The sequence below is a fragment of the Saccopteryx bilineata genome, chromosome 1 (assembly GCF_036850765.1).
Source record: "Saccopteryx bilineata isolate mSacBil1 chromosome 1, mSacBil1_pri_phased_curated, whole genome shotgun sequence".
Lineage (NCBI taxonomy): Eukaryota > Metazoa > Chordata > Mammalia > Chiroptera > Emballonuridae > Saccopteryx > Saccopteryx bilineata.
This window is the reverse complement of record NC_089490.1, coordinates 348,969,421-348,996,316: the sequence shown is the minus strand read 5'-3', so window position 1 is coordinate 348,996,316 and position 26,896 is coordinate 348,969,421. Positions and strand designations below refer to the sequence as shown.

General features: G+C 43.0%; 1 protein-coding gene and 1 long non-coding RNA gene across 4 annotated transcripts in view; one reads left to right on the top strand and one right to left on the bottom strand.

Annotated features, from left to right (window-relative positions):
• Window positions 1-7,265, bottom strand: part of LOC136318090 (uncharacterized) — a 54,799-nt gene extending 47,534 nt beyond the window's left edge. For both annotated transcript variants that reach the window (XR_010728027.1, XR_010728028.1), the window contains exon 1: window positions 7,147-7,265. This is a non-coding gene — a long non-coding RNA (uncharacterized lncRNA). The remainder of the gene's footprint in view (window positions 1-7,146) is intronic.
• A 72-nt stretch (window positions 7,266-7,337) lies between these two features.
• LOC136318037 (folate receptor beta-like) lies at window positions 7,338-24,701 on the top strand. Of its 2 annotated transcripts, none has more exons than XM_066250605.1 (6): window positions 7,338-7,487; window positions 19,623-19,849; window positions 20,980-21,156; window positions 23,656-23,844; window positions 23,955-24,090; window positions 24,215-24,701. In XM_066250605.1, exons 3-6 carry the CDS (start codon window positions 21,004-21,006, stop codon window positions 24,499-24,501), a joined length of 765 nt encoding a protein of 254 aa, XP_066106702.1. In that variant the 5' UTR covers window positions 7,338-7,487; window positions 19,623-19,849; window positions 20,980-21,003; the 3' UTR covers window positions 24,502-24,701. The 2 variants fall into 2 exon arrangements, with proteins under 2 accessions (XP_066106702.1, XP_066106703.1); XM_066250606.1 differs by having other exon boundaries at window positions 7,411-7,487; window positions 19,709-19,849.
• Window positions 24,702-26,896: the final 2,195 nt, after the last annotated feature.

Sequence of the window (26,896 nt, the reverse complement as noted above, 5' to 3'; positions counted from 1 at the left end):
AATCTGTTTCTGTATGTGCCTTGATCAGGGATTGAACCAGCAACCTCTGCGTTTTGAGGCAATGCTTTAATCAACTGGCCAGGGTAGGAAAAACTTTTAAATATAATAAAAGAGCCTGACCTGTGGTGGCGCAGTGGATAAAGCGTCAACCTGGAAACGCTGAGGTTGCCAGTTCAAAACCCTGGGCTTGCCTGGTCAAGGCACATATGGGAGTTGATGCTTCCTGCTCCTCCCCCCTTCTCTCTCTTTCTCTCTCCCCCCTCTCTATAATGAATAAATAAAAAATCTTAAAAAAATAAAATTAAATATAATAAAAGAAACAGCACAGGAATTAAAATGGCACAGCAGAAAATATCTGTTAAGCACAAAAGAAGGCAGTAATGGAGAAACAGAAGAACAAAAAAGACAAAATGCTTATATAAAACAAATAAAATTGCAGATGTAAATCCTAATCAGTAGTAATTAAATTAGACATAAATGTATTAAATACTTCAATAAAAATAGAGATTGGCAAATAAAATGTCATTATTCAGCGGCATGCTGTCTACATAACCCACACTTAAAAAATGTTTTTTTTATTGATTTTAGAGAGAGAGGAAGGGAGAGAGAGAGATTGATTTATTGTTACACTTATTTATGCAATCATTGGTTGATTCTTGTATGTGCCCTGACCGGGGATCAAACCCACTGCCTTGGCATATCAGGATAGCACGCTAACCAACTGAGCTACTGGCCCCATGCACATAAGCCATATTTTAGATTCACAGACACAAAAAAAGTTTCAATTAAGAGGATAGAAAAAGATATATCATGAAAACAACAACCAAAGAATATTTGGAGTGGCTATAATGATATCAGACAAATAAAATTTAAGACAAAAATTAAGAAGCAAAAAACCCCCCATTTTATAACAATAAAAGAGTTAATCCATCAAGAACATATAACAATTACAAACAAATACACCAAGGGGATTAAAAAGTACGAACTACCAGTTAGAAAATTCATCCTGGAGATGTAATGTACAGAACAGGAAATATAGTCAATAACAGTAATATATATATTATGCATATATTTAATACATAGTAATATATAGTCAATACATTGTAAGAACTACGTATGGTGCCAGATAAATACTAGACTTATCATGGTGATTACTTAGTAAGGTATATAAATGTTTAATCACTGTATTGTGCACCTGAAACTAATACAATATTTTATGTTAACTATAATTTAAAAGTAAATAAAAAATAAACAAATGTACCTAACAATAAAGTACCAAAATACATGAAGTAAAAACTGATAGAATTGAAGAGAGATATACACAATTCAACAATTACAACAGATGTTCCAATATTCCTTTACCAACAATGAATAGAACAACTAGGCAGATAACAGAAAAATAGAAGACTTGTACAACACTAAACCAGCTAGATATAACATTTATAGAATACACCAAGCCTGACCTATGGTGACACAGTGGATAAAGTATCAACCTTGAATGCTGAGGTCGCTGGTTTGAAACCCTGGGCTTGCTTGGTGAAGGCACATATGGGAGTTGATGCTTCCTGTTCTTATGCAACCCTCTCTAAAATGAATTTTTAAAAATCATTAAAAAATAGATTTTATTAAAAAAAAGAACACACCGACAAACATTAAAAGAATATGCATTCTTCTCAAGTGCATACAAAATATGTTAAGCCATTTTAAATGACATCAATACATTTAAAAATATTGAAATAATACAAAGTATGTTCACTGGCCACAATGGAATAAAATTGGAAATAAACGAGAACAATTTAGGAAATTCACAAGTATGTGCAAATTAAACACACTCCTAAATAATCAGTGAGTCAAAGAATAATTCACAAGAGAAATCAGAAACAAAAATTTTTGTGACAGAGACAGAGAGAGGGACAGATAGGGACAGACAGAAAGGGAGAGAGATGAGAAGCATCAATTCTTCCTTGTGGCACCTTAGTTGTTCATTGATTGCTTTCTCATATTTGCCTTGACCGGGGGCTTCAGCAGACTGAGTGACCCCTTGCTCAAGCCAGCAACCTTGGGCTCAAACTGGTGAGCCTTGCTCAAACCAGATGAGCCCGCACTCAAGCCGGCGACCATGGGGTTTTGAACCTGGGTCCTCCGTGTCACAATTCGACACTCTTTCCACTGTGCCATTGCCTGGTCAGGCTAGAAAATATTTTAAGATGAGTAAATTAAAATTCAAAATGCCAAAACTTACGGGAGGAATACAGCTAAAGCAGTGATTAGAGCTATAGATGCCTATATTAAAAAGGAGAAATATCTTAATCAATCACCTAAACTACTATGTTAAAAAAAAAAAAAAAAAAAGACAGTCGTGGCCAGAGGGCTTGGTTGGTTGGAACATCGTCCCAAAGCACAGAGGTTGCGGGTTTGAACCCTGGGCAGGGCACATACAAGAACAGATTGATGTTCCTGTCTCTTTCTCTCTCTCTCTCTCTTGCTAAACATTTAAGTAAACATTTAAGTAAATGTTTAAAATAAAAACAGAAAAGGAAGAACAAAATAACCCAAAGTAGTGGAAGGAGATAATAAAGAGTAAAATGAAAATAAGGGAAATAGAGGAAAGAAAACAATAGAGAAAATCAGCAAAACCAAAAGTTGGTTCTTTGAAAAGATAAAACTGATAAACTTTCAGCAAGATTAATCTGGAAAAAAGAGAAGAATAAGATTGCTAAAATCAAAAACAAAAGAGGAGACATTACTATTGTCATTACAGAAATAAAAAGCAATGTAAGAGATTACTATGAACAATTGTATGCCAATAAATTAGAAAACACACATGAAATTAACAAATACCTAGAAAGACACAAACTACCAAAGAAGATGCAGGAAGAACAAAATTCTAAATACATCTGTAATAAATAAATTGGTAATTTTAAAACTTCCCATAAAGAAAGATTCAGGCCTGACGAGGCAGTGGCTCAATGGAAAGAGCATCGAATTGGGAGGTAGAGGACTCAAGCTTGAGCATGGTCTCCTCCAGCTTGAGCGCAGGGTCACCGGCTTGAGTGCAGGATCATAGACATGACCCCATGGTCGCTGGCTTGAGCCCAAAGGTCGCTAGCTTGAAGCTCAAGGTCGCTGACTTGAGCCCATGGCTACTGGCTTGAGCAAGGGGTCACTAGCTCTGCTGTATTCCCTGTCAAGGCACATATGAGGAAGCAATCAATGAACAACTAAGGTGTCTCAATGAAGAATTGATGCTTCTCATTTCTCTCCCTTCCTGTCTGTCTGTCTCTATCTGTTCCTCTCTCTGTCTCTCTTTCTGTCACAGAAAAAAAAAAAAGAAAAGAAAAGTTCAGGTCCAGATGGTCTTTGTGGTGCATTCTATCATATGTTTAAAGAATAGTTAATACCAATCATTCACAAACTCTTCCAAAGAAGAAAAGGAGGAAACACTTCCCAACGCATTTTATGAGACCAATATTACTCTGATACAAAATCAGACAAAGAAAACTACACTCCAATATCCATTTTGAATAGAGTCATAAGTCTCCTCAAAAACTACTAGCAGACTGAATTCAGCACAATGTAAAAGGAATGATACACCACAACCAAATAGGATTCATCTCAGGAATACAAGTTGGTTTAGCATCCAAGTGTCAATTGATTTAATAAAATACCATATGACTAGAATAAAGGGCAAAAATTACATGATCATCTCAATTGATGCAGAAATATCATTTGACAAAATCCAAAATCCTCTTATAATAAAAAATAAATAAAACAAACAACAAACAGAAAAAGAATAAAGGAATTTCCCCAACCTGATAAAGAATGTCTGTGAAAAGTCCACTGCTAAATTCATACTCAATGCCAAAAGGCTTTCCATAAAAGATCAGGAATAAGACAAGTATACCCACTCTCAACATGTCAATTAAATGCTGTTCTGAGGGTTGTAGCTAGGGATATTAGTTATGAAAAAGAAATGAAAACCATCCAGATTAAAAACAAGAAATAAAACTACTTCTATTCACAGATTATATAGCATTATATATAGACAACCCTAAGGAACCCATAAAAACATTATACTACTACTACTAAGTAAGTTCAGCAAGTTTGTAGGAAACCAGACCAACATATAAAAATCAATTGTATTTCTATACACTAGCAATGAACAATATAAAAATGAATTTAAGCCTGACCAGGCAGTGGCGCAGTGAATAGAGCATTGGACTAGGACATGGAGGATCCAGGTTTGAAACCCCAAGGTCGCCGGCTTGAGCGTGGGCTCATCTAGCTTAAGCACAGGCTCACCAGCTTGAGCTCAGGATCACTGGCTTCAGTGTGGGCTCATAGACATGACCCCATAGTTGCTGGTTTGAAGCCTAAAATTGCTGGCTTGAACCCAAGGTCGCTGGCTTGAGCAAGGGGTCACTCACTCTGCTGTAGCTCCCCCACCTCCCACCCCCGGTCAAGGCACATATGAGAAAGCAATCAATGAACAACTAAGGTGTCTCAATGAAGAACTGATGCTTCTCATCTCTCTCCCTTCCTGTCTGTCCCTATCTGTCCTTCTCTCTTTCTCTGTAAAAAAAAAAAAAAAAAAAGAATTTAAGATTACAATTTCACTCACAATAGCATAAACAGAAACAAAATACATTTAACAAAGTAAAAGGCTTGTACACTAAAAACTATACAACATTGTTGAAAGAAATTAAAAACTTAATAAATGAAAAGACATTTCATATTCAATTCCATCTGACTTTTTTTGGAGAAACTGAAAATCTGAGCCTAAAATCTATATGCACATGGAAGAGACTCATAACAGCCCAAACAATTTTATTTTATTTTTTAATTTTTTTTTAATTTTTATGAGTTTATTTGATCCAAAATGACAATTGCCAGGAAGCAAAATCTCAACAAATTGAGAAAGTGCTCTGGAAAATGGCAGTTTTATCACTTATTTCATACATCAGAATCAAAGGGAAAGGTGTAAAGGGGTGATATAAAATTCATTGGTGATAGGTTAGGGAGGCGGGAGAAAGCAAAGTGGGAAAATTTCTGTCATGGGATAAACCAGGGGTCCTCAAACTACAGGCCCGCGGGCCACATGCGGCCCCGAGGCCATTTATCCACCCCCACCGCACTTCCAGAAGGGGCACCTCTTTCATTGGTGGTCAGTGAGAGGAGCATAGTTCCCATTGAAATACTGGTCAGTTTGTTGATTTAAATTTACTTGTTCTTTATTTTAAATATTGTATTTGTTCCTGTTTTGTTTTGCTTTTACTTTAAAATAAGATATGTGCAGTGTGCACAGGGATTTGTTCATAGTTTTTTTTATAGTCCGGCCCTCTAATGGTCTGAGGGACAGTGAACTGGCCCCCTGTGTAAAAAATTTGGGGACCCCTGGGATAAACAGTAAATCAATAGACACATACTTCTTTTATATTGGTGGGTATAGAGTACTCAACAGTCAACAATTAAAACGATAACAATAACGACTAGGGGATTTGTGGTCTCTGCTCTGGTGTGGTGGTTGTGTTCTGAAGGGTCCAGAAAAGAAAGGAAATTACCCTATCATTCCAAAGATATATTATCCTAGATGCAAAAATACAATAGACAGGCTCAGGTAAGGTAAAGACTGACCTTTGACAGGGAAGATACCAACCTAGGACGTGACTACCTGCCATGACCTGCTTTTAGTTAGAAAGTTTTCATTTCAGGCCATCCTCTGTGGTTACTTTAGGTCTCTATTTGTAAGGCACCACATAGGCCTCCCCAGCTTCCCAGATTTAGTATCTGACTGCTTTTTTGTTCACAACCTTTTGAAGTACGATTTTGAAATGTAAATCAGAAGCCTTAAAATATTCATTATCAGTCATTTCACTTTCAGGTTTGAATAAGAAAGTAATCTAAAATCAAACAAAGACTTGTGCACAAAGATTAACTCCAGCTTTACAAGTAGGAGCAAATCTGGAGGGGAAGACCTTATTGCTCATCAATAAGAAAGGTGGCCTTGCCTGTGGTGGCGCAGTGGATAAAGCGTCAAGGTCGCTGGTTTGAAACCCTGGTCAGGGCACATACAGGAAGCAACTACTATGAGTTGATACTTCTTGCTTCTCCCTGCCTCTTTCTCTTTCTCTCTCCCTACCTCTTTCTTCTCCTCTCTCTAAAAATAAATATATTTTTTAAAAAAACGGTAAAGTTAACTGTGGTTTGGCCAGACCATAAAATACTGTATAGCCACAAAATGGCATTTTCAGTGAGCATTTCATGATGGCAGAAAATTATTATGATATGATGTGAAGTCAGAAAAAAAAAGTCTTGGACATATGGTGCCAACCAGGAAAACTTGGGGGAGAAAAGATGGGGCTGACTGTGTGTGATGGTGCTGAGCCCTCCTTTAGGCTCTTTGCTTTTCTTGTCATATCATAAACATATATATGCCATCCAGTCCCACATCCCTCCAGTTCCAACAGGAAGAAAGAGACTCATGTGACATCCTCTTTCTGAGACAGTTGATGTAGCCAAAGTGTCTGTGATTTGCAGAACACTGCATGAGTTGCAAAATGTTTCTGCAGGAGTATCTTTCCTTATGTTATCTTTGGTAACTAGATATTAATAAAGAAAGGGAGCAAAGAGAATCAGACATGATTAAGCTTAATAAATCAGGGAGCTGAATTAGACAGTAAGCCTGCTTCACAAAGAAGTTACAGCTTCACAAAGAAGTTACAGCTTCAAACACCACCCAGGGCATCCTCTGCCCTCAGGATTTACTAATCCCCCAAAGCGGCCAGGAAGGATCATTACTGGGGGAGGAATAAAAACAGCAGGAGAAATTCCTCTCTGGGCGAATGCCCCCTAGAAATCAAGATGGCTCAGGGGGAGGTGCTTCCACTTTGAGGCATGCACAGTAGAAACAAGATGGTGATCATAAAGGATGGAGCCTAGCCCGGGTAAAGGGTCAGACTGGATAAGGGAGAGAGAACCCTGGAAGATCTAGAAAATGGATTGGTTGGGGAGGGGGGAGGGCCCAGTGCAGACCCAGGAAAGATTGGGAAGTTGATTGGTTAGCTTGAAGAAGTGCCTGGTCCTTCCCAAACCAGAAATAATATAACCCAACCTTAACAAAGAACTCCGTCTCACTCACTCTCTCACCTGGTAACACATGCTTCCTGTATTTTGTTCACAGTCTCTCTCCAAGCAGTCATGTGGGCAGAGCAGCCACCTGCAGCCCAGCAGACCATGGGGGCCTGGGCACAGTGCCTGTCAGAGCACAGCCAGGAACAGCCTATGCTAGCCTGATGGGAACAAAGGTTGGAGTGGATTAAATTGAACTGAACCAATGGCACAAAGTTTATGGACACTGGCATTTCTCCTGGGCCTGACGGAGATGAGGCTGGACTTTGTCCACAGTGGGATGGACAGGGATGAGACATTGGGACAGCCTTCTATTTCCACCCGAACAAACCTTCCTATGAAGCCTCAACCTCCCATAGGTGAGTCTCCTGGAATGTCTTCCATGTGAGTCCATGAAAGACCTCATTTCCACCAACACCTGGTGAGCCAGCCAGGAAGGGAAGAGTCCTTGCTCCTCCTTCCTCATCCCTCCCCCTTGCAGGAGGCTGGAAGGTGTTTTCTTTATGGGCTCCTCTGCTACTGTTGGTGTGGGTTTTCCCACTCCTCTTCTCTCTTTTCTGTCACTGCTGGTTCAGCTCCAGATCAAGACTTCCCCTGGCTCACACTTTTGTGGGGCTGGTCTAAGTGTCTTCAGAGGCCATCTTGGCCTTGCCAATCTCTCAGCTGCCACTGCCTGTGGCTCAGCACACACTGGGGCAGAGGTTGGGGGGAGCGCGGCACATTTTCTGTCTACCCTTCCACGGTTGCCCGGTGCCTTTGTTCTCAGCACCGCCACAGTAAACAGCACTGGTTGGGCATTTCCCCTTGCTCTGTCCTGCACGCAAATCAGTGCAGTGGGACCTGATGGGACAATGGACTGATGGGTGCGGGGGACAGAATGCGGGAAGGGCATGTGCACCCGCTGCTGCCTCGATTGCTGGTCCTGGTGCGTAAAACCCCAAGCGCATCCAGCTGCCTGTACTGCTTCTACAGCGGCAAGTGCCCAGGTGAGCAGCCAGAGACCTCCTGCAGCTGCTGGAGGTTAGATAAACTGTGTGTCATGTGGCCCTTTCAACTTGTTCCCCCTTCTCTTCTCTCCACCTCCAACCTGCTGTGCTCACATCCCCGGAGCTGCAGCACGGCTGGAGAGCTCACACGGGTCTTGAGGCCGAGGTTGCACTCCCCTCTCCCACTGTAACTGCAGCTGCTGGTCCTACCCCAGGTCAGGACTTGATTGTATTGCCCTCTTTAGGAAGGTCTCCTCCCCCTTGGAGGAGGGGCGGGACAGGAGCCTTAGGGACACTGAAGGCTGGTCCAGGCAGAAGTGGGCTTTGGGATGCCAATAGCCGGTAAAGAAGGGTTCACAAGCCATCTTGGGTTTTGGTCACGTGAGCACTGAGACTGGTTAAGCCTCCAGCTATCCAATTTCTTCCTCTTTTACAAGAAAGTTTTCTCTCCCTGAAGACAATAGGCAATACCACCTCCATCCACAGTGCCTCTAAAGACCCCTCTTAGGATACATACTCACCAACGGGCAGAAATTTAACTCTGAGTTCCTCAAGGATAGGGTTTATAGGTAACTGTCTTTATGAAAATGAAGTCTGTACCTTTGAGGTCCAAATACCTGGTTTCCTATAACTCTTATCTGAGCCATCTTTTGAAATGCAAATTTCTCAGAGGTAATTCTTATCAAGAGAGAAAAAACCTGCCACTGAGCAAGTCATTTTAACTTATTTCCACTGTTTCTTTCTAGATCACTTACTTGGGCTTTATAATATGTCTCATAGAAGTATGTCTCTTAAAAATGTGAGTTTGACAATAAAGGAGCCTATATTTCTAAAAGTTATGAATCTGAAAAAAAAAAGTTGCCAATCTGAAGAATGTTAATTGCATACCTCTTAGTTACCTAATACAGAATTGGTGTTTGGTCTTTCACTTTGTTTTTTTGTTTGTTTGTTTCACCCCGACTGCATCCCCCCTCCCTCGTATTCCCCTCAATGTCTCCCTTGCCCCCCTCCCCATAGCGCCCTCCCCCATTCCCTTTAGGTTTATCCCATCCTATCATTCCCTTTCCCTCTGTTCTCTTTTCCTCTGGTTCCTTTGATCTCTCTTCTGTCTCAGTTCTGTTCCTCAGTTCACAGTGTTCATTGGATTCCTCAAATGAGTGAGGTCATATGATATTTTTCTTTTTGTGCCTGGCTTATTTCACTTAACATAATAGTTTTCAGGTCCATCCATGTTGTTGCAAAAAGTAAGATTTCCTTCTTTTTCATGGCCCCATATTATTCCATTGTATATATGTACCAAAGCTTTTTAATCCACTTGTCCACTGACAGACACTTGGGCTGTTTCCAGATCTTCGCTATTGTGAACAATGCTGCCATAAACATGGAGGTGCATTTCTCTTTTTGAATCAGTGATATGATATTCTTGGGATATATTCCTAAAAGTGGGATGGCTGGGCCAAAGGCAGTTCCATTTTTAATTTTTTGAAGGATCTACCTACTGTTTTCAATAGTGGCTGCACCAGTCTGCATTCCCACCAGCAGTGCAGGAGGGTTCCCTTTTCTCCACATCCTCGCCAGCACTTATTCTGTATTGTTTTGTTGATGAGCGCCATTCTGACTGGTGTGAAGTGATATCTCATTGTGGTTTTAATTTGCATTTCTCTAATGATTAGTGATGTTAAGCAATTTTTCATATGCCTATTGGACATCTGTATGTCCTCTTTGGAGAAATGTCTATTCATTTCTTTTCTTTTTCTTTTCTTTTACAGAGACAGAGAGAGAGAGAGAGAGTCAGAGAGAGGGATAGACAGGGACAGACAGACAGGAACAGAGAGAGATGAGAAGCATCAATTATCAGTTTTTCATTGCAAGACCTTAGTTGTTCATTGATTGCTTTCTCATATGTGCCTTGACCACGGGCCTTCAGCAGACCGAGTAACCCCTTGCTCGAGCCAGCGACCTTGGGTCCAAGCAGGTGAGCTTTTGCTCAAACTAATGGGCCTGCGCTCAAGCTGGTGACCTCGGGGTCTCGAACCTGGGTCCTCTGCATCCCAGTTCGACACTCTATCCACTACACCACTGCCTGGTCAGGTGTCTATTCATTTCTTTTGCACATTTTTTTATTGGATTGTTTATCTTCCTAGTGTTGAGTTTTACAAGTTCTTTATAAATTTTAATTATTAACCCCTTATCAGATGTATTGTCAAATGTGTTCTCCCATTGTGTAGTTTGTCTTTCTATTCTGTTCTTATTGTCTTTAGCTGTGCAAAAGCTTTTTAGTTTGATATAGTTCCATTTGTTTATCCTGTCTTTTATCTCACTTGCCATGGAGATAGATCAGCAAATATATTGCTGCGAGAGATGTCGGAGAGCTTACTGCCTATGTTTTCTTTAAAGATGCTTATGGTTTCACAGCTTACATTTAGGTCTTTTATCCATTTTGAGTTTATTTTTGTGAATGGTGTAAGTTGGTGGTCCAGTTTCATTTTTTTTAGGTAGCTGTCCAATTTTCCCAACACCATTTGTTGAGGAGACTGTCTTTACTCCATTGTATGCTCTTACTTCCTTTGTCAAATATCAGTTGTCCATAAAGGTGTGAGTTTATTTCTGGGTTCTCTGTTCTGTTGCACTGATCTATAAGCCTGTTCTTATGCCAATACCAAGCTGTTTTGAGTACAATGTAGTATAACTTGATATTAGGAAGTGCGATACCTCCCAGTTTATTCTTCATTTTCAAGACTGCTGAGGCTATTCATGTTCTTTTTTGGTTTTATATCAATTTTTGGAATATTTGTTCTATATCTTTAAAGAATGTCATTGGATTTTAATAGGAATTGCATTGAATGTATAGATTGCTTTGGGTAATATAGACATTTTAATAATGTTTATTCTTCCTATCTATGAACACGGTATATGCTTCCACTTGTTTGTATCTTCCTTGATTTTTTTTTATCAATGTTTTATAATTTTCTGAGTACAAGTCTTTAATCTCCTTGGTTAAATTTACTCCTAGGTACTTTATTTTTTTGGTTGCAATAGTGAAGGAGATTGTTTCCTTAATTTCTCTTTCTGACAGTTCATTGTTGGTGTATAAAAATGCCTCTGATTTCTGAGTATTAATTTTATATCCTGCCACCTTGCTGAATTCATTTTTCAGGTCCAGTAGTTTTTTGACTGAGACTTTAGGGTTTTCTTTATACAATATCATATCATCTGCAAATAATGATAGTTTTACTTCTTCTTTTCCAGTTTGGATGCCTTTTATTTCTTCTTCTTGTCTGATTGCTGTGGCTAGGACTTCCAGAACTATGTTGAATAAGAGTGGTGAAAGGGGGCACCCCTGCTTTGTTCCTGATCTTAAGGGGATTGCTTTTAATTTTTGCCCATTAAGTATGTTGGCTGTGGGTTTGTCATAGATGGCCTTTGTCATGTGGAGATATGTTTCCTGTATTCCTACTTTGCTGAGAGTTTTGATCATGAATGGGTGCTCGATTTTATCAAATGCTTTTTCTGCGTCTATTGAAATTATCATGTGGTTTCTTTCCTTCCTTTTGTTTATGTGATGAATCACATTGAATGATTTGTGAATATTGTACCAGCTTTGCCCCAGAATAAATCCCACTTGATCATGGTGTATGATTTTTTTCATATATTGCTGGATCTGGTTTGCTAATTTTTTTTTTTTTTGTATTTTTCTGAAGCTGGAAACGGGGAGAGACTCCCACATGCACCCGACCGGGATCCACCCGGCACGCCCACCAGGGGCGACGCTCTGCCCACCAGGGGGCGATGCTCTGCCCCTCCGGGGCGTCGCTCTGCCACGACCAGAGCCACTCTAGCGCCTGGGGCAGAGGCCAAGGAGCCATCCCCAGCGCCCAGGCCATCTTTGCTCCAATGGAGCCTTGGCTGTGGGAGGGGAAGAGAGAGACAGAGAGGAAGGGGGGGGTGTTGGAGAAGCAAATGGGCGCTTCTCCTATGTGCCCTGGCCGGGAATCAAACCCGGGTCCCCCGCACGCCAGGCCGACGCTTTACCACTGAGCCAACCGGCCAGGGCCTGGTTTGCTAATATTTTGTTGAGGATTTTATCATCTAAATTGATCAGGGATATTGGCCTATACTTTTCTTTCTTTGTGTTGTCTTTGCCTGGTTTTGGAATCAGAATCATGCTCGCCTCATATAATTTCCTTGAATTTTTTGAAATAGCTTGAGAAGAATAGGAGTTAGTTCTTCTTTGAATATTTGGTAGAATTCACTTGTGAAGCCATCTGGCCCAGGCTTTTGTTTGTTGGGAGTTTTTTGATAACTGTTTCGACCTCATTTGTTGTAATCAGTCTGTTTAGGTTTTCTGATTCTTCCAGATTGATTTTTAAAAGATTATATGTTTCAAGAAATTTGACCATTTCATCTAGGTTGTCTAATTTTTTGGCATACAGTTCTTCATAGTATTTTCTTACAATCCTTTGTATTTCCATTGTGTCAGTTGTTATTTCTCCACTCTCATTTCTAATTTTATTTATTTGAGTCTTCTCTCTTTTTTTTCTTGGTGAGACTGGTTAAAGGTTCATCGATCTTGTTTACCTTTTCAAAGAACCAGCTTTTGGTTTCACTGATCCTCTGTATTGTTTCTTTAGCCTCTATGTCATTTATTTCCACTCTGATCTTTATTATTTCCTTCCTTCTACTACCTCTGGGCTTTACTTGCTGTTCTTTTTCTATTTCTTTTAGATGCAGGGTTAAGTTGTTTATTTGAGCTTTTTCTAGCTTCTTAAGGTATACCTGTAATGCTATGAACTTCCTCTCAGTACTGCTTTTGCTGTGTCCCATAAATTTTGAGTTGTAAGCTCATTATCATTTGTTTCTAGAAATTTTTAAATTTCTTCTTTGATCTCATTGTTAACCCATTCATTATTTAATAACATGTTATTTAGTTTCAAAGTGTTTGAGTATTTTTTAGTTTTTCTGTTGTGGTTGATTTCTAGTTTCATGCCATTGTGATCAGAGAAAATGCTTGATATGATTTCAATCTTCTTAAATTTGTTGAGACCGCTTTTGTGCCCTTACTTGTGGTCTATTCTAGAGAATGTACCATAAGCACTTGGAAAAAAATGTATATTCTGCTGCTTTAGGGTGAAAGGTTCTGAAGATATTTATTAAATCCAGTTGATCTAGTATGTCCTTTAAGTCTGCTGTTTCTTTGTTAATTTTTTTTTCTTGAGGATCTATCTAGTGGTGTTAGTGGGGTATTGAAATCCCCTATTATTATAGTATTGCTGTTGATCTCACCCTTTATATCCATCAAAGTCTGCTTTATATATGCTCCTATATTAGGTGCGTGGATATTTATAATGGATATATCTTCCTGTTGGATTGCTCCCTTTGTCATTATGTAGTGACCTTCTTTATCTCTTACTATAGCCTTCGTGTGTGTGTGTGTGTGTGTGTTTTAACGGGGGCAGAGAGAGAGTCAGAGAGAGGGATAGATAGGGATAGACAGACAGGAACAGAAAGAGATAAGAAGCCATCAATCATCAGTTTTTCGTTGCCATTGCAACACCATAGTTGTTCATTGATTGCCTTCTCATATGTGCCTTAACCGTGGGCCTTCAGCAGACTGAGTAACCCCTTGCTCAAGCCAGTGACCTTGGGTCCAAGCTGGTGAGCTTTTTGCTCAAGCCAGAGAAGCCCATGCTCAAGCTGGCGACCTCGGGGTCTTGAACCTGGGTCCTCCGTGTCCCAGTCTGATGCTCTATCCACTGCACCACCACGTGGTCAGGCTAGCCTTTATTTTAAAGTCCATTTTGTCTGCTATAAGTATTACTACCCCAGCTTTTTTTTTTTCATTTCCATTTGCATGAAATATTTTTATCCATCCTTTTACCTTCAGTCTATGTGCATCTTTTGTTTTGAGGTGTTTCTCTTATAGACAGCATATGTATAGGTCCTGTTTTCTTATCCATGCAACTACTCTATGTCTTCTGATTGGAGCATTTAATCCATTTACATTTAAGGTTATTATTGTTATGTAGTTATTCATTGCCATTTTATTTTTTAAAGCTATATTCCTCTTTTACTATATTCTTTTTCCTCTTTGATCTGTTTACAACAGGCCTCTTAACATTTCTTGCAGCATTGGTTTGTTTGTAATAAATTCCTTGAGGTTTTTTTTTTGTCTGGAGAGCTTTTATTTTTCCTTCAATTTTAAATGATAGCCTTGCTGGTTAAAGTAGTCTTGGTTGTAGGCTCTTGTTCTGCATTACTTTAAATATTTCTTACCATTCCCTTCTGGCCTCAAGTGTTTCTGTTGAGAAGTTGTATGTCATTCTTATGGGGGTTCCTTTGTAGGTGATAGCCTTTTTTTCTCTAGCAATTTTTAATATTTTCTCTTTATCTCTTAGCTTTGGTTTTAATTATGATGTGTCTTGGTGTAGATTTCTTTGGGTTTCTCTTTAATGGAATTCTCTGTGCTTCTTGAACTTATGTGACTTTTTCCTGCATCAATTTAGGGACGTTTTCAGCTATGATTTGATTGAACAGGTCTCTATCTCTTGTTCTTTCTCTTCTTCTTCAGGAGCTCCTATGATGCAGATGCTATTTCTCTTCATGTTGTCACAAAGCTCTCTTAGAGTTCCCTCAAACTTTTTGAGTATCTTTTCTTTTTGCTGCTCTGCTTCTGTGCCTTCATTTATCTTGTCCTCTAACTCGCTGATTTAATCCTCAGCTTCATCCATTCTGCTTTTAATTCCTTCCATTGTGGTCTTTATTTCTGATATTGTATTTGTCATTTCTGACTAATTCTTTTTTATTATTTCAGTGTCCTTTTTTATACTTGCTATCTCTTTATTTAGGTGCTTGTTATGTCCCTTTATTGTTGTTCTAAGGTTTTTGAGCATCCTAACAATCATTATTTTAAACTCTGCATCCAATAATTTGGTTATATCTGACTAATTCAAGTCCTTTTCTGGGGATTTTTCTTGATTCATTTGGGTTGCATTTCTCTGCCTTCCCATTTTGTCTGTGTATAAGAAGGGTGTGGCCACTGGAGTCCAATGGGTGTGTCCTCTGTGTTCCCTAGGTGTGGTCTGTCTGCAGGCCCACTACCCCCTCTGCCACTGCCTCAGGCATTCAGGTATGGGCATTGCCAGTGCCAACCCGCTGCTGCAGTCGCTACAGTTTCTGCCTCTCCTCCGTGAGGGGACTGTGTTCACATGCTTGGGCTACAAGCCCAGGCAGCCTCAGCCTTTGCCCTGACCCCACAGGGGGGGCTGTGCGTCCTGTGGGCGGGATTGCAGGCAGGACCGCTCTTGCTTACCCGGCCCACAGCAGGGTCAGACTGCTTTCCTGTGCCCCTTCCACCCCCACTAGTGGGGACTGAGCTCACACCGGGCCTCAGTCATGGCCGGCCTGGCTTCTGCCTCTGCCAACAGGACCACACTTTGGCATCTCACCACTGCCCTCCGGAGAGCCCTCAGCAGTATGTGTTGGGGGGTGACACAGCTCAGACTTTAGCACTCAATACTGTATCCCTGATGGCTCCCTCCTTCTAAGTGACTCTGCTCTGAGTGCCACGGGAGAGCTTGTTTGGCTGGTGTCCTACTTCCCTTTGCTGATATTGCTGGTTCCAGGGGAAATATTCATTTTAGATTTGTGGGGTGACTCAGCCCAGAGGTTAGGGTGGCTGTCCCTCAAAGTGTTTCTCCCTGTGCCTCCTAGATTACACTCTCTTCCTGCTACTCCAGTCCTCTCAGCTCTCCCCATCTCCTAGAGACCCGGGTGAGTGGTTGCAAAAGAGGTTTTCTGCACAGTCCCTTTAAGAAGAATCCTGAGTCTGAGAAATCTGTCTCATCTCACAAACAGTACACTGGCTTGTTTTGCAGCTAAATACTCTCCATATGCCTTTTCTAGGCTCTAGGGCTGCAGGCTGGGGCTTTATTCCTGGGTCCCAGACCCTTCCCTCTCCACTAAACTCACTTCCTGCCATGTGAGTCCCTCCAGGCTGCCCTTTGTTCCTGGGAGCTGGGCAGCCCTCTCTGCATTTCCACTTTTCCCAGTAGGCTCAGTGTGGCTTCTTCAGTGTTCCTTGGTTGAAGAGTCCTCTTAGTTTAGTCCAAAGTTGGTTTTTCCAGATGATGGTTCTTAAAATTAAATTGTAATCCACTTTGGTTCTGGGAGGTGGAAGTTGAAACGTCCCCTTACTCCATTGCCATTTTGCTGCCGGGCCCAAACAATTTTAATAAAGAACAAAATTGAAGGGTTTAGACTTCCTGATTTCAAAACTTATTACAAAACTTATTACAGTGTGGTAATAGTATAAGAATAGATATACACATGCCTGACCTGTGGTGGCACAGTGGATAAAGTGTCAACTTCGAATGCCAAGGTTGCCAGTTTGAAACCCTGGGCTTGCCTGGTCAAGGTACATATGGGAGTTGACACTTCCTGTTCCTCCTCCCTTCTCTCTCTCTCTCTCTCTCTCTCTGTCTCTTTCTCTATCTCTCCTCTCTAAAAAACTGAATTAAAAAAAGAATAGAGCCCTGGCCGGTTGGCTCAGCGGTAGAGCGTCGGCCTAGCGTGCGGAGGACCCGGGTTCGATTTCCGGCCAGGGCACATAGGAGAAGTGCCCATTTGCTTCTCCACCCCTCCGCTGCACTTTCCTCTCTGTCTCTCTCTTCCCCTCCCGCAGCCAAGGCTCCATTGGAGCAAAGATGGCCCGGGCGCTGGGCATGGCTCTGTGGCCTCTGCCTCAGGCGCTAGAGTGGCTCTGGTTGCAATATGGCGACGCCCAGGATGGGCAGAGCATCGCCCCCTGGGGGGCAGAGCACCGCCCCTGGTGGGCGTGCCGGGTGGATCCCGGTCGGGGGCATGCGGGAGTCTGTCTGACTGTCTCTCCCTGTTTCCAGCTTCAGAAAAATGGAAAAAAAAAAAAAAAAAAAAGAATAGATATACAAATCAATGGAATAGAACGTAGAATCCAGATTTTTCACAATGGTTTCAAGACATTTAAATGGGATAAGTGACCATTCAAAGAATAATATTTTCAAAATATGATGCTGGGACACAACTGGATATTCCCATGCCAAAAAAAAATTGTGTTGAACCCTTATTCTACTACATATATACAACTTAACTCAAAAGGGACCAAAGATAATGAGATATCACCTGACACCTATTAGGATGACTTTTATTTTTTGAAAAAATTCAACAGAAAATAACAAGTGTCGGCAAGAATGGGAAGAAATTGGAACTCTTTTACAATTTTTTTCCTCTTCTACACTGTTAAAATTATTACTTTTAAAAATTATTTATTAATTTTAGTGAGAGAGGATGGAAGAGAAAGAGAGAGGAACATTGATTTGTTGTCCCACTTACTTATGCATTCATTGGCTGATTCTTTTATGTGCCCTGACTCAGATCGAACCCATACCTTGCTGTATGAGTTGAAACTAGCCAACTGAGCTATCAGCCAGGGTGCTCTCTTGTACACTGTTGATGGGAATATAAAATTGTATAGCTGCTATGGAAAATAGCATGACACTTCCTCAAATATTAAAAATAGAATTACCATGTGGTCCAGCTATTTCACTTCTGGATATACACCCAAAAGAATTGAAAGCAGCGTCCTTAAGAGATATTTATACACCCGTGTTTATAGCAGCAATTTTCACAATAACCAAGAAGTGGAAGCAACCCAAATGTCCACTGATGAGTGAATGGAAGAATAAAGTGTGGTATATATACATACAATGAAATATTATTCAACTATAAAAAGGGATGAAAGTCTGACACATGGGTGACTTTTATGGATATTATGTAGTCAAAGAAGCCAGAGAACAAACAATGTATGATGTCACTTATAGAAGGTACCTAGAGTAGTAGTCAAATTCATAGAGACAGAAAGTCAAATGATGGTCATCAAGAACTGGGGGAGGAGGAAATGGGGAGTAGTTCTTTACTGGGGGTTATAGAGCGTCCTCGGGTTACGGCAGTCTCCACATACAACATTAAAGTTTACAACACTAACTCCCATAAAAACTTTAAAAAGTTGAGACATGAGTGTTTTTGGCTTACACCATTAGTGTCGTACTACGTGGGTGAACTAGTTTGGTTGCGAGTGGTGGAAGAATACATAGTAATGTGGCGAATGAGTGAAGGAGATGTTGTCCCCAGCCCCCAGCCCCCAGCCCCCTGCCCCCTCGTACGCTTACCTACATCATTTAGGAATGTTAAAATCACAAGTGTCATATTTGTGTTAGGCTAAGGTGTGTTTCAATTTACACCAAAATTTAGGTTATGTCACTGTCCTTAGGAACAAAACTGTGTCATAACCTGAGGACACCCTGCAGTTGTTTAATGGGAAGAGAGTTTCATTGTTACAAGATGAAAAGTTCCGGAGATTGGTGGCACAATATGAATTACTTAACATTACTGAACTGTATGCCTAAAAATGGCTAAGACCTAAAAATAATGTGTATTTTACTACAATTTTCACAGGGCTTTCCAAAATGCATAAATATGTTTAAAGAAAAATGTTATATGGTGAGAGATTGCCGTTTTCCAGATCTGCGACAATTTTTCCCTATGACTCTTGACTTCTGTATCTCAACTTCTACCTGTGTCAACCTCACTGCTCATAAATTAACCTGATAGTTGTCATTTGAGCCTACTTGGTATTTGCCGGACTTTTCCAGATATAATGCTCAACAATTTTCTGGTGAGCCAACAACAGATCAGCAAGGTTTCGTGGTATTTCCCATGGTCGCATGTGAGACAGAGCTGTTATTCAGTCTCAACACTTGTCTCAAAAGTCTGGGAGCAAAGTTTAGTGACATTTACAAGGTCATGTGAGGGATGGAGCTGTCACTTGGTCCCAAGGCCTGACCCTAAAACCTGGGTTCTACTACACCACATCTTTTTTTTTTTTAATTTTAATTTTTTATTTATTTATTCATTTCAGAGAGGAGAGGGAAAGGCAGAGAGAGAGAGGAGAGACAGAGAGAGAGAAGGGGGGGAGAAGCTGGAAGCATCAACTCCCATATGTGCCTTGACCAGGCAAGCCCAGGGTTTCGAACCGGCGACCTCAGCATTTCCAGGTAGATGCTTTATCCACTGTGCTACCACAGGTCAGGCCCACATCTTATTTCCACCTCAAGTATAGGGAATCTCAAAAATTCAGATTCCCCTAGGACCTTGGTCAGCAAACTGTGGCTCGTGAGCCACATGCGGCTCTTTGGCCCCTTGAGTGTGGCTCTTCTACAAAATACCACGTGCGGGCTCTACCTCAATAAGGAATGTACCTACCTATATAGTTTAAGTTTAAAAAATTTGGCTCTCAAAAAAATTTCAATCATTGTACTGTTGATATTTGGCTCTGTTGACTAATGATTTTGCCCACTACTGCCCTAGGAGATGAGTGGTTCTGTAAATTTTGATAAAAGTTGAATGTGTGGATCCTAGAATGAGTAAATGAACAAATAAAGGGATGAAATCAAGCAGAATTGCCTAACTTGACAGATTAAGGAAGCCTTGAAGAGGCTGGCATCTGGACTGAAGGAAGCGGAACTGGAATTGCTAAACGCAGCGCACATTCTGTTCGTAAGCACTTTCAGAGCTCCTGCAGTCTATCCCGCCTGAGGACAGAGACCACTGGGGACACGCCTGGCTCCTGCAGCTGTGGCCAGCCCAGAGAGAGGCCAGTCCAGACACAGCAGGGTGTGCTCCCAGCAGCAAAGGAGTCTCAGGTAAGATGCCCTAAGGAGAGAAGGGTGGCAGGGGCACTGGGGCCACCTGGTGGGTCTGTGTAGGGGAGGATCATGCCTTTCTGTAGGAAGATCACTCTGTTTCCTGTGCGGAAGATGACTTGAAGGGTAAATGGGAAGAAGGAGGACCTGACCCCAAAAACAGAGCCAAGGGAAGTAGGACCCTTCCAGGGCTAGGAAATCAATTGCATGTGGGAATAGTGAGGGACAGGAATGGGTCTTTGCTATCAACTCTTAGGTACTTCAGTGACTGAGCCCAAAGGAACAGATCTGTAATGGGTGGGGATGGGGGTGATTGACAGGCAGACATGAACAGACAAGGGGGCTGTCACTGTTTCTAGGTGCCTCCCTGTGTGGTAGGCTGCTTTAACATGAGAGATGTTCATGTTGTCTTTCAGTCCAGGAATCTCTGCATTTGTTTTTGAGGAGTGAGGTGGCCATCTGGTGCATTAGTCCAGCTCTTAGAGCTCAGGAAGTCAGATTAACCATGGGGTGCAGGGAGGAAATGGCTTTTAGGAAATAGGAAAAAGTTTGAGAGAATAAAGCTGTTTAAAACCCCATATTCTTTCCATTTCTGTATCCTGTAACCAAACACGGTCCTGTTTGTGTGTTGCATCACTTGATCCTCATGCTGATTTGGAGAACACAGCAGAGCGGGCCACTGCCTTCCCAGGCTAACAGGGTTTCTAAGCTCGCATGGGAGCCCAGGTGATGCAGGGTCTAAAGGCGAAGCACTTGTTGACCACAGGAGAAGGACGCTGTGTGTCCCTGGCCCTTTTGAGGAAGTAGGGAAGAGACCTAAGCTCCTTAATTACTTTTTATAGGTAAAGGCCAGGGAAAAGTTGTAAACACATGATATCTTCTCTAACTTGGGAAAAGGCCTCCAGGGCCCACCTTCTAAAATCAGATACCCTCTGAGCCTTCCAAGTCTGGGTGAGGGAGCCCCCTTTGCCAGCCTCATCTGCCTTAGCCTCAGGGAGCCCCAGGACACTAGCAGTGAAAGAACAGGGTCCCAGTCTTCCTTCACTGTGGAGAGGGGAGAATGAGATGGGGTGAAGGGAGCACCCTGCACAGGGCTCTCCCCCCTCAGGCCTTGTTCTCCTTCTCCACAGCTTCCTCTGCAGCAACAGAAAGACATGGCCTGGCCATTGACACCACCTCTGCTGCTGCTGGGCTGCATTTTGGCCTCCACGTGCAGTGCCAGAGACAGGACAGACCTGCTCAACGTCTGCATGGACGCCAAACACCACAAGGCAGAGCCTGGCCCTGAGGACAAGCTGCATGACCAGGTATGGCTGGAGTGTGGCTCTGTCTGGGGAGGGGACTGGTTCTGACAAGGAAGAGGAAGTTAGGGTGTTGGGGGAAAGGTTGAGGGGTCAGACACCCCATCGTCTAGTTCTTGCTGAGAAGATAAAGGTTGGGCAGTGGTTTAGGTGATTTTAGGGGTGGCCTCCCCTGAATAGGATATCATGTCAGCAATAATATGGAATAATCATTTATTGAGTACTTACTAGGTAGGTATCATGTGTTTTCTGTACATAATTTCACTTTTCCCAGTGGCCCTTTGAGGTAGGTAGATGACATTTTCCACATGATACAAATGAGGAACAGACCCAGAGGAGCATATGGACACCCAGAGGAACTGGACATGACCCGCCCTTGCAGTGGGGTCAGGGGAGGAGAGGGGTGGACATCTCCCAGACTTTGGGGGAGGATGGTTTTTCCTACTTTCACTATGTGCCAGTCCCATGGAGTGCTAAGGGCAAAGAGGAAGGCCCCTGATGACTGTGGCACAGGGCAGAGGTGTTGTACTTTCACACATTCTATAAAACCTATGCCACCTGGTTGCAATTGTATTAGACTCCGTGTCTACTTTTTATGACAACTATTGTTTAGACTCTTTTCTATCCTGGAATGAAGTTCAAAACTAATAGAATCTATTTGCACATCTAATTTTAAAATATCAATATAACCACCTGTAATGCAAAGGAGAATTTTAAAAAGTAATTTAGAAGAAAAACACAACAAAACAAACAACAAAAAATGTCATTTATAATAAAATAACTACATTTCAATATGTCAATTTTCTGGTATGATGACATTAGAGGTCATTGGGACATAGCACATTTCTTTTATTGGCAAATTCACTATGAATGGGGCAGCTGCAAATGAAGATTGATACAGGTGTATTCTATTGGAAATTTAAGTGCTTTAAGATACTTTAAGCAGTATTGCCATTGATGACACAATCTTCTAAATAGTGATTAACTCTAGTAACTAAAAACTTATAGTATAGGCTTCCATTTCATGTTGTTTGTTGTCCTGGAAAATCTGGTCTATATTAAAAACATGCTAAACTATGGTGTGTCTATATGTAAGATGAAGTTTGGTTTGGACTAGAACATCATAAATATGTCTTTCATTTACTTTTTTAGCAAATGTTTCTGTGGGCCTGCTATGTGGCTGGTACTGACTTTGCCACTGGGGGGACACAGATGTAATACTTGCCACAAATAAGGTCATTCAACAATAAACTACTGCGTCACTCAATCTCTTTTCTTCTTTACTCAAAATGTCACGTTCCAATGAGGATTTTCAAACCACCTTATTTAAAATTTCAACATTCAGGTCCTGGCCGGCTGGCTTAGTGATAGAGCGTTGGCCCGGTGTGCGGAAGTCCCGGGTTTGATTCTAGGCCAGGGCACACAGGAGAAGCGCCCATCTGCTTCTCCACCCTTCTCCTTCTCCTTTCTCTCTATCTGTCTCTTCTCCTCCTGCAGCCAAGGCTCCATTGGAGCAAAGTTGGCCCGGGCACTGAGGATGGCTCCATGGCCTTCACCTCAGGTGCTAGAATGGCTCCAGTTGCAATGGAGCAATGCCCCACATGGGCATGGCATCGCCCCCTGGTGGGCATGCCAAGTGGATCCCGGTTGAGTGCGTGCAGGAGTCTGTCTCTCTGTCTCCCTGCTTTTCAATTCAGAAAAATACAAAAAAAAAAAATTTCAACTATTGACCCTGGCCAATTGGCTCAGTAGTGGAGGGTCATCCCAGCTTGTGATGTCCCAGGTTTGCTATATGGTTAGGGCACACAAGAGAAGTGACCATCTGCTTCTCCATCGCTCCTCTTTCCCTTCTCTCTCTCTCTCTTTTTTCCCCTCCAGCAGCCATGGCTTGATTGGTTCTAGCACATTGGTCTCCTGAAGCTGAGAATGGCTCAGTGAGGCTCTGCCTCAGGCACTAAAAATAGCTTGGTTGCAAACATGGCCCAAGATGAGCAGAGCATTGGCCCCAGATGGGCTTGTGCGGTGGATTCCAGTTCAGGCACATGCGGAAATCTGTCTCTCTATCTCCTCTCCTCTCACTTGGAAAAGAAGAAAAAAAAGTTTAACAATCCCCCCATATTCCACATATCAATTCCTTGCTGTAAATTTCCCTATATAGTTGATCATATCCTTACATAGCATATTTTTTCTCTTTTAGTGTCCTCCTGTCTGTCTCCCCTGACCAGAATGTAAGACCCACAAACACATATTTCTGTCTGTTCTGTTGTCTGCTGTATTATCCTCTCAAGACAAGGTATCCCCCAAGCTCCCACAACCTCATGATCACACTGTTGTAATTGAGTGTCCCCCAAGATAGAAGTTCCTGGAGGCCAAGGACAGAGAGGTCCTCACCGTGAACATTTCTAGGGCAACCAACCTGGGGTAGGAGGCAAGAACCAAATAGGGAGAGGCTGATGTGGCAGAAGTTTTGGTGGGAAGGACTTAGTGCTGTGTCCTCCCCACCAGTGCAGTCCCTGGAGGAAGAATGCCTGCTGCTCTGTCAGCACCAGCCAGGAGCTGCACAAAGACACTTCCCTCCTGTACAACTTTAACTGGGACCACTGTGGCCCAATGAAGCCTGCCTGCAAGCGCCACTTCATCCAGGACACCTGTCTCTATGAGTGCTCCCCCAACCTGGGGCCCTGGATCCAGCAGGTATGGGAGTCTCCCTAACATGCCCCAGCAGGCTGCCCTCCAGCTCAGTCAAGGCTGTGGCTGCCAACATGCCTGGCTGAGAGGAGCCTCCCCATTCCCCTCCCATCCAGGTAGACCAGAGCTGGCGCAAAGAACGTTTCCTGAACGTGCCCCTGTGCAGAGAGGACTGTGAGAGCTGGTGGGAAGACTGCCGCACCTCCTACACCTGCAAGAGCAACTGGCAAAAGGGCTGGAACTGGACCTCAGGTGAGGGCTGGGCGTGTGAGGTGATGGAGATGGGGTTTGGACAAAGGCAGTTTGAGGATCTGGCATTGTGTGAATATTTCTGGGGTAACCAAAGGCTGAATGTCTATTTTATTTCCCCTTGCAGGATCTAACAAGTGTCCAGCAGGGGCTGTGTGCCGCACCTTTGAGTCCTACTTTCCTACTCCTACCGCCTTGTGTGAGGGCCTCTGGAGTCATTCCTACAAAGTCAGCAACTACAGCAAGGGAAGTGGCCGCTGTATCCAGATGTGGTTTGACCCAGCCCAGGGCAACCCCAATGAGGAGGTGGCAAGGTTCTATGCCTTGGCCATGACTTCTAACGCCCTGCCCCGTGGGATTGGGCTTCTCCTGCTCAGCCTTTCCCTGGTTCTGCAACTCTGGCTCCTTTCCTGAGTTCAGCTCTTTCCAGATGTCCCCTCTCTCTGACTCCAGCTTTGAGGACCAGTTTGGGCTCAGCTCAGGTCCACAAATGAGGGAGCCCTTAGCATGCCTCCATCCATTACTCATCCCTCTGTCAGCCAGTTCCTGTTCCACTGTGGGGTTTGGGGTTTCTCTGACAGCCAGTTTTAACAAACAGACACATTTGTATCTGATTATTTTGGTTGTGAGTTTGTGAATGGATAGAGGAGAAATTCCATAGCTTTTGGATTCCTTCAGATTAGAGAAATGAAACCCAGGTTTTAACCTCAGCTCAGATACCCACTATGTGAAAGGGCAAAGTTGCTAGACTGCTCTGCTCGCAACCTTAGTTTCTTCTTCATAAAATGAGGCTAATAATCCCTCCTTCTCTCAGGGTTGAGTGAAATTCAGTGTGTGTGTAAAGTCACGATGCACTTTTGACCAGTCCTAGGAAAGCAACAAAAGACAATAGAAATGTGAAATCTGCACCAAATAAAAGGAAAACTCTCCCAGTTTCTGTAGGATGATGTGGCAGCATGTGCGCATGCGCAGATGATGATGTAACACCGTGTATACAGCGGAGCAGCCCACGGCCATGCCAGTTGAGATGTGGATGGTAGAGAGGAAAGTTTAGTGTGTTCTATGACTCGCTAAATTCGAATCCGTGACCAAGGTGCAACGTGAATATCGGCATGTTTATAACGAAGCGCCACCACATAGGAATAACATTACTCGGTGGGATAAGCAGTTGAAGGAAACTGGCAGTTTGGTGGAGAAACCCTGTTCTGGTAGGCCATCAGTCAGTGATAAGTCTGTAGAGGCTATACAGGATAGCTACCTAAGGAGCCCTAAAGAGTCTGTGCGTGAGCCCACATTGAACTGCACTGAATAGGTATGAAACTGGGAGAGTTTTCCTTTTATTTGGTGCAGATTTCACATTTCTATCGTCTTTTGTTGCTTACCTGTGACCTGTCAAAAGTGCACCATGACCCTGGCCGGTTGGCTCAGTGGTAGAGCGTAGGCCTGGCGTGCAGAAGTCCCGGGTTCGATTCCCGGCCAGGGCACACAGGAGAAGCGCCCATCTGCTTCTCCACCCCTCCCCCTCTCCTTCCTCTCTGTCTCTCTCTTCCCCTCCCGCAGCCGGGGCTCCATTGGAGCAAAGATGGCCCGGGCGCTGGGGATGGCTCCTTGGCCTCTGCCCCAGGCGCTAGAGTGGCTCTGGTCGCAACAGAGTGATGCCCCGGAGGGGCAGAGCATCGCCCCCTGGTGGGCAGAGCGTCGCCCCCTGGTGGGCATGCCGGGTGGATTCCGGTCCGGTGCATGCGGGCGTCTGTCTGACTATCTCTCCCCGTTTCTAGCTTCAGAAAAATACAAAAAAAAAAAGAAAAAAGTGCACCATGACTTTACGGACACACTGTATAAAGGAACTGTTGCCTAGAAAGTATGTGAGCCCAGTGTCTGCACATTAGTAGTTCTCAGGGTTCCTGTCACTCTTATAGCTCCAAGTGAGAGGTGGGTCTAGGACTTCATTATTTATATTGGTCTACAAAAATCCCCTTTCTCCCAGGCATGGTCTTCATGCCTCTATGCTCAGCTCTGCAATGAGATAGCTGGGAATGGGAGTTCAGGGGTGAAAAAAAATCACTCATGATGTGGACTGAAGGGACAGAGTTAGGGCTTGGGACCCTCAGAGGAGGAAGAAAGCATATATGGAGGGCAGTGTGGGAGGTTCCTGGGGAGGAAATACTCAAAAGCCTTAAACTGGTTCAGCTCGGCTGTGTCCTAGAGGTGTGGCTGGAAGAAGGATGGAAACTCTTACCTTTGTCCCCCTGGGAATGGTAGATATGCTTACCCTGGAGGGTTGTTCTGTCTTTGAAGCTCCAGGGAACTGGGCCTGAGTTGATCTCTGAGGCTCTCATTTCCTGTTTCCTCCTGAGTAAGTCTTTGTCTCCGTACACAGACTGTAGTTATCCCCAGAGAGGCACTGGGACACTGGGCAAGTGTCTGAGAACACTGGGCAAGTGGGAAGTGAGTGCTCCTAGTCCAAGTCTCTCCCTGCAGCTCCTGGCTGCACCTTCCTAGCAGATTCACCTTCCCTCATACCAAAAGGTGACTGATGAGAGAAGTTGGGCACAGATTGGAAGACTGAGATGCTGGGTTCCTGAAGACACTGTTGTGTTTGTGGGAGGGTCTCGAGAAGTTATTATAGTATATTTATCCAGTTTGGAAGGCTCCACAGAGCCCCCTCCAAGTCCCAGGCTTTGATCCAGCTGGATTAAGTCAAGGCGTATTTGAAATAGAGTAAAGAGTTCGTCGGGACTGACTTAAACACTCAATTCAGTAAAGTGTAAGTTCTCCTCCAGTTTAAAGGGGATTCTGAGACGGCAGT